The sequence below is a fragment of the Seriola lalandi genome, unplaced genomic scaffold, assembly GCF_002814215.2.
Source record: "Seriola lalandi dorsalis isolate HSWRI2012SDOR001 ecotype SW California unplaced genomic scaffold, Sedor1 jcf7180002054590, whole genome shotgun sequence".
Lineage (NCBI taxonomy): Eukaryota > Metazoa > Chordata > Actinopteri > Carangiformes > Carangidae > Seriola > Seriola lalandi.
In genome coordinates this window covers 110,094-120,068 of record NW_019525143.1, presented here as the reverse complement: position 1 = coordinate 120,068, position 9,975 = coordinate 110,094, and the positions used below count along the sequence as shown (strand labels likewise).

Sequence of the window (9,975 nt, the reverse complement as noted above, 5' to 3'; positions counted from 1 at the left end):
CCCTTTCCAATGGGCGTTGTACGGACGTGCCCCTCCTCTCCCTTAATGTCTGGATAATAGCGAGTGTCAAGTGGATTTGAACTTGCAGGCGCTGGTGAGAGGTTGTAGGAGTCCGGACCGACCGAGTCAGTGAGAGAGCAGCCGCAGAAACACGCGCGTCCCCGGGAGCTGCGGGACTTTATTCTGGAGAAGTTCAAGAGACCAACTGGATTTTCTGACTTTACAAAGATTTTAAAGGTAAGATGATGATTTCTGTTTTTTCTCGCTGTAATTTCTGAAAAGATTTCAGTTTAAAAAATCATTTTCATGAGATGTTCATCATCCGCATCTGATGCTGTGACCTGAAGATCCAGGATCCAGGATCCAGACCAGCACCGGAGGACAGATCCTCCGGGTGGGCGGGAATGTTCCCACACTGATAAAAAAAAGAGGCTCATTGATTAAAATGACACTTGGGACCAATTAGATCCGTTTAACCAGCTGATCAGTGGATAAGCGTTATCACCGCAGATGCGCTGTGACCTGGGTCTGAGACTGACACAGCTGTGGCCACATCTGGACTCGTTTTACACCGTTTGCTTCGTTATCTCTGGTGTCAGATAAAAACAAAGAAGTGATAAGAACTAAATGTGAATGTAGAGACATTTCGCTGTTTGATCATCCCACCGCAAAATAATTATATTCATTCATTTCTACCATCAGCAGGTTCACACAGTCCAGTGTGTCCGTGCTGCAGGAAACACACTGATTCTTCTCTCAAGTCAAAGCAGAAATGTTCCTAAAGTGTAGTAAAGTAAAAGTTTAAATTCTGATGAATGGTTCCTTTCAGAGTGTGACATCATTATTTATTTTATTGGATCATAATTACTGATGTATTTACATATAATCAGGGTTTCCTGTTGTGGCTGCTGCAGACCGGAACTCGTTTAACTGCTTTTTATGGTTGATTTGATTTATAATCAGTGAAACATGTTTTGTTTCTAAAAGCTGAAACTGCAAAGTAACAAGCTCCTAAAGCTGTTGAAGAACTGTAGTGGAGTCAAGAATAAAGTAAAGTAGCATAAACGAAAATACCCAAAGTACAAGTACCTCCAGACTGTAAAAGTACGTACCTCTGTTATTAGTCAGTCTGATGCGACAGTCCTGGGATCAATCCTGTATTTTCAGTTATTTAGTTTCAGTCTCATTGAAAGAAATGGGACAAAACGATGGAAACACAAACTGCAGCCTCCAACATGATCACTCAGGTGAAGCTACACCTGTGTGACCATAAGAAGAGTCAGACTGCATAATTGAGCTGGGAGAGTAAACTGGTAACTGAGTGGGTGAATATACCTGCATTCAGTAGTAGAAGAAGTCCTCGGATCCAGAGCCAATCGGTTCAATGGGAAATTAATCAGAAACTAAAGTAAAAATGCTCAAACATTGTTTTCCTGTTTCTTCAATGTGAGAATTTGCATTTCTTTTTCTGTCTCATTTAATAATTTATTAAATATTTCTGTGTTGTTGGTTGGACAAAATAAGACGTTTATAGATTCTCTGAAGGTCACGTCTTTCTATCCATCCACTGTTCTGTCTGTAAAATGTCAGAAAATACAGAAAGTTCCTGTTAAAACTTTCCAGAGGAAATGGAAATGAATTCAAATCACCAGTTTAATTCAGCCGGCGGTCCAAAGATATTCAGGTAATTATCATATGTGGCATCAGATCCTCACGTCTGAGAATCTGGAACAGAATATTTCCAAAACTAAAATAATTTATTGATTTCCCAAAATAGTTGCCAATTACTGCAGCAACAGAAATCCTTTAAGACCATGTGATCCAGCGTCTCTGTCTCTGTCCACAGATCCTGTTGAGATGTTTCCTCACGTCCTCACACACCTGCTCTGTCTGGTGTGTCTGTGCGCCGCTCGTCCTCAACCAGGTGAGTCACGTGACGTGAGGCGTGACGCCAAACTCTGTCCCCGCCCACCTGCTTCTCTTTATTTATAACAACTCGTGTTGCAAAGTCCAAGACTGACAAAGTGGAAAACGACAGAAGGCACGTCCACTGTGGACACGTTTTCCAGTGATCACACTGAGACACGTGCGGAGTCTGACCTCTGCTGCCGGTGTTCACACGTCTCCACCAGCCTCCCATCACTTCATCTTTCTTTATTAAAGCTGCTTCACACACATACACAGTTTTACACTTTACTGCAGCCAACAGGTTCCTCTGCAGCTGCATCCTAATGTCTTTCCATGCAGGTGATATTTATATTTCAGATACACTGATGTAAGATGTTTTCTCTACGCCGCAGTGTCGATGCTCGCGCCACCAGGTGGAGCCCTTGAGTGTCGAGCTGGTTTTGAAGCAGAATTAGTAGAAGAAGAAGAAGATTTGTTTGGTTGTAGGCTGCAGTTGTGAATGAAGAGCTTGTAGTTTTCAGCAGCAGAGAGGACGAGCTGATGGAGCGGTTTTTATTATTCATTTTCTTTAAGATTCCTTTATTTCTCCATTTTTCTTCAGAGTTTTTGTCTTAATTTGACAGTCGACTTTGTAGCCACACAGGAAATATTCTCCTGAACCATCAGGCGACTGTGGCGCCTCCTACTGGATCTGTTGTGCGGCGCAGGATAGAGTCTGATGTTGCTCAGGTTTTATTTTTACTCTATGATCCTGTATTGAAACCTGACACCTTGCATGATAGTGGACAGGAAACTCAGGAACAAAGGGAACTTTTCCACTTTTTATCTTGTAGAATAGTTGTGACAGACACAAATTTCCACTTCATTTTCCTCTTGGTTTCCTGCCTTTGTTCACGCAACCTTTTAAAAGAGAAATGTAATATGACAGAATTAGCCTGTGGCCTGTTTTTAGCCGAGCTAGCAGGTGGCTCCTCTGTGGACCGGGTCGTTCAGATTCACAGATTCATGTTCTCCTCAGGACGGATTGTAATAACGTTGGTCATCCTCTGACTTACGCTTTTGTTTTATCAGTCATCTTCCTCATTCCTGGTCTGGGCCTCGCTCCGGTCTCAGACACGTCCTCAGTTTTCACAGTTCATTTCCTCTCGGACCTTTAACAGCTAAACAGCTTTTATGAGTCTGTTTGATTCATTCAGATAGATGGATAAAAAATAGAGAAGCAGAAAACCCCCGGACATGAAGCGGTCTAGACGTTTACCAGCCTCTGATCCAGATGTTGTAGTGACACAAACATCTCGCTCACTCCTGCTCCTGTTTTCCAGCTCCACCAAACTCCATGAGGATGGAGAAGAGCTCGCCGGCAGCGGGCTCTCTGTCGGGCCGGGTGGTGCTGCCGTGTCACTTCTCCATCATGGCGGTTTCTCCCGGCACCTCGACACACACTCCCTCAGACACCACCCCCACTCCCGCACCCGGACCCCTCCTCCCCGCCGACGACCTTCACACCCCGGGTCCCGACGAGCAGCTGAGGATCAAGTGGACGAAGCTGGAGGGAGAGGAGGAGAAGGTGGTGCTGGTGGCCCAGGGAGGGGTGGTGAAGGTGGGGCAGGAGTTCAGGGGCAGGGTGTCGGTGGCGAGCTACCCGCTGTCGGTGGGAGACGCCTCTCTGATGATGGTCAGGCTCCGGGCCAGCGACGCAGGGCTGTACCGCTGCGAGGTGATGCACGGGATGGAGGACACGCAGGACACCGTCAATCTCAGCGTCAGCGGTGAGTACACACACACACACACACACACACACACACACACACACTCCTTCAGTTTTACAGCTCAAATAAAGCGTCAGTATGAGGAGTCTACAAACTTGTTCAGTGAATCCAGATGTGACGTTGCAGAGACTTTACAGATGTTTCAGAGGAGAGGGAGCTGTCCTGGATCTTCACAAACTCTCTCTGTGAAGCTGCAACAATCAATATTTTTATTGATTGTAAATATACAATAAAAAACATAATAAAAACAATTCATGAACAGACAGTCCAAAACGAAGTTTACAATTTAAATGACAAACAATAAAATTACAAAATTGTAATAAAAATAACACACGAGGAAAATGTAGAACATATAAGATTATAAACACAGTCTCATCAGTTAAAACAATTTGAATAACTTATAAAACTATGATTCTTAAAGTGCTCAGTAGCTTCTTCCATGTGTCCGGAGCATTAAATCCAAATGTACATGGAGAGTTCGCCGATGATCAAGAGACGAAGACGGAGCTTCATTCAGATTCCTCCTGTTTGTGAGTTTCCCTCAGTGTCACAGTGACACGGTGACAGCTGATCACAGCTGATCACAGCTGATCACAGCTGATTCAGCTGCTGTTAAAGTTTGTCAGATTATAAAGAGCTCATGTTGTACCTGACCATCATACTTCCTGTTTGTCCCGGAGACTGGTCCCCGACAGAAACCGGATAGCTCCAGATCCTCATCGTTACACGTCGGGACAGAGAAAGACAAACCCGTCAGTTATTTCAGCTGTCATCCTCAGAATATATGTGACTGTTGTGTTGTGTCATTAGCTCCTTTATTTCCAGCTGGATGAGGCGATTATTTCTCCTCTGCGAGGAAATCCTGGCAGAGCCGCCGGACGACGTGAATAGAAGAGCGAGCGGTTAAATGCAGAGTTGTGTGTCTCTCATAGGGAGCGTCTTTGTCAGGAGCTGCTGGACAGAGCTCGTTCAGTATTAATGTGGAATCTGTGTAAATGTCTCAGGCTCCGCTGACGGATAATGTTCCTCTGAACACTGTTGGGTTTCCACTGGATGAACTCTTGATGGCAGGAGCCCAGAAACCTCCGACAGTCACTGCAGAGCGACGTGTGAAGAGACAGTGACCCGACACACACACAACACTGTTTATCCTGGAGGCCTCATCACGGCTGCACCTCAGGGATCCCTCCTGTAACAAGGTGCCGGCTGTGCACCTGTTCTTACCCAGGAGGGAGAATTAGTCCATCAGTTATTGACCGGCTGATTGACTGATCAAGAATCTTCGTTGTTTTTTTTCTCTCCTTTTCTTCATTTCTAACTTTGATAAGAAAGTTAAATCAACATTTCTTCTTGCAAAAAAGAAAAAAGAAGGAAGAAAAACAAATGCAGAATCACAATGAAAAAAATGAATGAATGAAAAACTTAGAAAGGAAAATAAATAAGTGATTACAATCATAAAAGGAGACTAGAGCTATAGGGAGCAACAAACGAAGCACCAACGAAACTGTTTCAGCTCCACAAGAATGTAAATGTATATTATTCATATTATTTAGTAACAGGAGCATCAACCATCAGGACACATTACATTATATTCTTCTATCGCACCATTTATCAGTGTTTTATAAGTTTTGTAAACTTTTACTCTGTAGTTAAGATCCAGATGTTTCCCTCAGCAGCTGGTGGAGACCAAACACTGAGCTAAAAGAGCGGGAACACTGGACTGAGATCCATCAGGTGGGTCATGATCTCTCTATATAATCTCCTTTCCTGATCGTCAATCCTCTTTTCTTCAGGTGTTGTGTTCCACTACCGGGCGAACACCAGCCGCTACACTCTGGATTTCCCCGCAGCTGTGGAGGCGTGTCACGCTGCAGGTGCCTCCATTGCTTCACCTGAACAGCTGGAGGCGGCTTTTGAGGACGGCCTGGACCAGTGTGACGCAGGCTGGCTCGCCGACCAGTCAGTCAGGTGTGTGTGTGTGTGTGATTTTAAAATAAGAACTGGAACACAAACAGGAAGTTGACGTCTCTCTCATTGCACTGGCAGATTTAGTCTCTTGTTTTAAGAGAAGAAGGTTTTTAGGAAACACATGTTGACATAAACAACTGTTTCCTCAGGTATCCCATCACCTTCCCTCGTCCCGGCTGTGCAGGTGATCTGTTGAGCCGACCAGGAGTGAGAACATACGGCGTCCGCGACGCCACAGAGAAATACGACGTGTACTGCTTCGTAGACGAACTACAAGGTAAATTCACGACGACAAGCTGAAGGTTTAAAATAAGAGCGACGAGCGAACGGCCAGCTGCCAATGTCAGTTTGTTCCTCGCGACACAAAAGCTTGGAAATCAATCAATGCGATCAATATTTAATATGTGCTCTCAGCTGCATTTCTTCTTCTTCTCTTCATTTGTTGCAGCTCTTGATTCCAACGTTTGTTCACTGATTGTGACTTTTTCTCCACTCAAGGGCCACTGCTTTCATTGTTGACGTGGAGCTTTCGATCATTTTGCATGACCCTCAGCAGCAGAATCTGTCGCTTTTAAGCCAACATGTACTTTTGAAAATGTGCAACTGAACAAACTCCATGCGCTGATGAAGATCGTGTTGTACAGTCAAAAGCTCCAGAACAAATGAGTAAGGGGACCATGAGTGGAGATTGCTTTGTGACCTGCTCCACAAATATTTGAAGGCACTTTGGTGTAAATGTGTGACGGAGCCACATGAGGGGAAAATAATAATAATAATAATTTTACAAGAATAAAGTCGTAATATAATGAGAATTAAAGTGTTAATTTTAGGTCACGTGTGTAAACCCACGGAGCACAGACTCATCTTGAACTAAACCGTTGACTCACCTTCTGCAGGTGAGGTCTTCTACCCTCCGTCCATCAGCGACAAGCTCACCTGGCAGCAGGCGTGGGAGGAGTGCGAGAAGCAGGAGGCCGTGCTGGCGTCGCCCGGTCAGCTGTTCGCAGCCTGGAGGGCGGGGCTGAACCGGTGCGACTACGGCTGGCTGTCCGACGGCAGCGCCCGCTACCCCGTCACCGTCCCCAAGCCTCAGTGCGGGGGAGGCCTGCTGGGCGTCCGCACGCTTTACAAGTACGAAAACCAAACTGGCTTCCCGGACCCCACCGACAGGCACGGAGCTTTCTGCTTCAAAGGTGAGACTGAAACACACTTCTTCTTAATAAAATGTGAACAGGTGAGTTATATAAACAGGTAATCAGCTGTTTTAGCTGTTTATTTCTGCTGTAAAGTTGGACATTTTAACACGGGAGTCTACGGGTTCTGACTCGCTGTTGGAGCCAGACTCTAGTGGTCGTTAGAGGAACTGCAGCTCCTGGTTCTTCAGTGTTGGCTTCGTACAAATGGAGACAGTGACCACGAGTCTTCAAGTGTCTCCTTGATGACTTTCATACTTTTGCACTCTCATGTTCGCTCTCTCATAAACCCGACCAATCACTGCGGGACACGGGTGTGATTGTTGGATTGTCGTGTTCCAGAGTTACACATCCAGAGAGTCGTGGGAAAGCAGCTTTCAGACGATGTTAGATAATCAAACAAGATCTTAAAATATGATCCAACAACATCTGAGGAAATATCTGGCAAACAATACCTAACTAATGACTCTCTTTGGCATATTTTGATTGTGTTTAATGAAAAAAAACAATGAGAAAATGGAAAATTTTAGGAGCTTTATCTCCTGAAAAACTCGCAACAGAAACGAAACTTTGGGAAATCCCTGATACTCACTTAATAAAACCATATTTATCTAAGGATCTGTCCTACGGAGATGAAGACATGACTTATGGCCGTGCTCTTCAGTGATTGCCCTCCTCATTGGTTATTACATAGATCATGTATTAAGCAGTGGGACTTTCCTTGGCCTTCAGATTGAATGTGAATAGTTTGACGAGGCCTGAGGGAGAAAACTATCCAGTATGTTCTGTCCTTTCCTGTTCTGTTCATCATCTGCAGACCCTTCAGATTTATGTGCAGCGAGTCTCTCACAGGGAAATCTGTCACGGACAAGTCGTTTCTTAAGATGCTTTATGCAGTTGGGTATTTAAAGTCAAGTCATTTTATTTAAGGAGCTCATTTAAAAACAACAAATTAACATCAAATAAAACCATAAAGACATAAAGGAGAGGAAGTAAATTAATGAAAACAAAAACTATCTGAAGTGATAAATAAACATCAGAATATGATCAGTTAAGGCTGTTGAAGCAGCAGTTAACTGCATATTTCAGGGGAATCTTTTAAATGTGGCACAAATCCTCCTTTTGATAAAACACGTTAGCCACTTAAAAAATTCAAGATGGCCGCCAATTTTGGCAAGGAAAAGTTATTTTTCTCATATGAATAATCCAGGTGTCCAATCAAATATTTTTACAATGTAGCAGGTGAAATTTGGTACACTGTAAAAAAAAAAAAGAAAGTATATTTCAGCAAAAATATTACTCACAAAAAAGCTTGCTAACTAGCCTAGCGCTAGCAAGTTAGCCTTGAGAGCTAATGTTAAAACAAGTAGATTGTAGACTCAACAACTAACAAACTCTTCATAATAAATGCTTTGCAATTACATTATTTTATGCAAATGATTTTATGTTGATTTTATGAAATTTCACAAATAAAACAGGAAATTGAAGAGTTGTGAATTTAACATCCTCATGGTTTAAAACATACGACTAAAGTGCAAACTCTATTAATTCTGTGGTAAAATATGTGTTTCCTGTGCCAGAATTGGCGGCCATCTTGAAATTTCAAGTGGCTGGATTTGGATTTTTCAGACTAATGGTCCCAGAGGGATGAACATGCCACTCCGGGTTCTCGTATCCGCACTCTGAATATTATTACAGTTATCTGCTCCAGTATCAAGAAGGAAATAAATCGAGGTCGTGGAAGCTCCAGGCTCATCCTGCTGCTCCGAAAGTCCAAGTCACTGACGCATGAATCATGAAGTCACAAGGAAAACACAAACGGCGAGGTGTGTCGCAGCACAAATACGATCCACAATCTGCAGCCGTTTAGAAGCAGCCGAGCGTGAAGACGTGGAAACAGAGAACAAACCCAAACAAGAGAAGAATAAACTCCCACTGCACTGTTTATGGTGGGGCACGTTTTTTTTTTATTTTTTATGAGGGGAAAACCCAACTCACTGCACTCTAACACAGATACTGAAGAAACGGGACAGGTCCCTAATGCCTCACAGCTGGACCCAGCCCAAACACAGACAGACGGACGGAGGGAGGGAAAGAGGGAAGAGGGGGATTACAGAGCGTTTTCTCCCATAAGTAACATCACCATCATTAAAAGATACTCAGAAACACAAAGCTTCAGGAGCTCCGTCAGCTCCGTCTGCTCCGTCTGCAGTGTGAAGGAGGTTCTGTGATTATACACTTTGAGTCTGATGCTTTACAGATGAGATAATTGCAAACAGTGTCTGGCAGCATGGAGGTACTTTCTGGACCTGAGGCCCGTGCATGTGTCCTGCCAAGCTCTGAGCGAGGTGGCAGAGCTGCAGGAGAGAGAGAGTGTGGGAGAGAGAGAGAGAGAGAGAGAGAGAGAGAGAGAGAGAGAGAGGTAACATACAGGGAAGTGACAGCATCAGGACAGACCCCGGCCCGGCCAGATGAACGCTGCTCGCCAAACAGCATGACATCATCTCTGGGCGGGGTCAAACACGCAGCCAGGGTCTCCTCAGTGCTGCGAGAGACCGGACCAGACAAGAACTCAGAGTCTGCAGGTCTGTCAGCAGCAAACACTGAGACGTAGATGTAGAAGTGAACAAGTAAAAGTCCGACATTCAAAGTCTGATCAGATAAAAATATCAACTTCACTTTAAGTTTATAGAAAAAGTTAATAAAGAGAATAATCAGATAATTAAAGCTCCATATCTTCTTCTGTGTTTTATTTGAAGTGTTGATCCATCAGAAGATATAAAAACCATCTCAGTGTAGTTTTACATCTCCTCTCTCAGGCTTCTCTCTGCAGCTCTAGTAACAACAGGTCAGTCAGCCAATCAGAAGAGAGGAGGCTCTGAGCCTCTCTTCTGATTGGCTGACTGTTTTCTGAGTGATCCAATAAAAATAAAGCAGATTTCAGGTAAAAACACTCAGAGAAACCAAATCTTAATCTGAAAAGTTATCAAATAGATTTAGAAGAATAAAAGTTAAATGTTTCCATCCGAACACTAGAGGAGAAGCAGCATAGAGTGAATGATTAGTTACCTTCCACCTCTGGGTAGAAAGAGCGGGAGGAAGAGTGGAAAAAGGGGAACCCCACCTAGCCCGCCCCC

At 44.0% G+C, this 9,975-nt stretch overlaps 1 protein-coding gene across 3 annotated transcripts in view; it reads left to right on the top strand.

Moving 5' to 3' along the window:
• The first annotated feature begins 87 nt into the window (after positions 1-87).
• Positions 88-9,975, top strand: part of vcanb (versican b) — a 30,678-nt gene continuing 20,790 nt past the window's right edge. For all 3 annotated transcript variants that reach the window (XM_087177338.1, XM_087177337.1, XM_023419039.2), the window contains exons 1-6: positions 88-237; positions 1,847-1,924; positions 3,231-3,677; positions 5,471-5,645; positions 5,795-5,922; positions 6,542-6,838. In XM_087177338.1, coding sequence (XP_087033464.1) covers positions 1,858-1,924; positions 3,231-3,677; positions 5,471-5,645; positions 5,795-5,922; positions 6,542-6,838 — 1,114 coding nt within the window. In that variant the 5' untranslated portion in view covers positions 88-237; positions 1,847-1,857. The remainder of the gene's footprint in view (positions 238-1,846; positions 1,925-3,230; positions 3,678-5,470; positions 5,646-5,794; positions 5,923-6,541; positions 6,839-9,975) is intronic.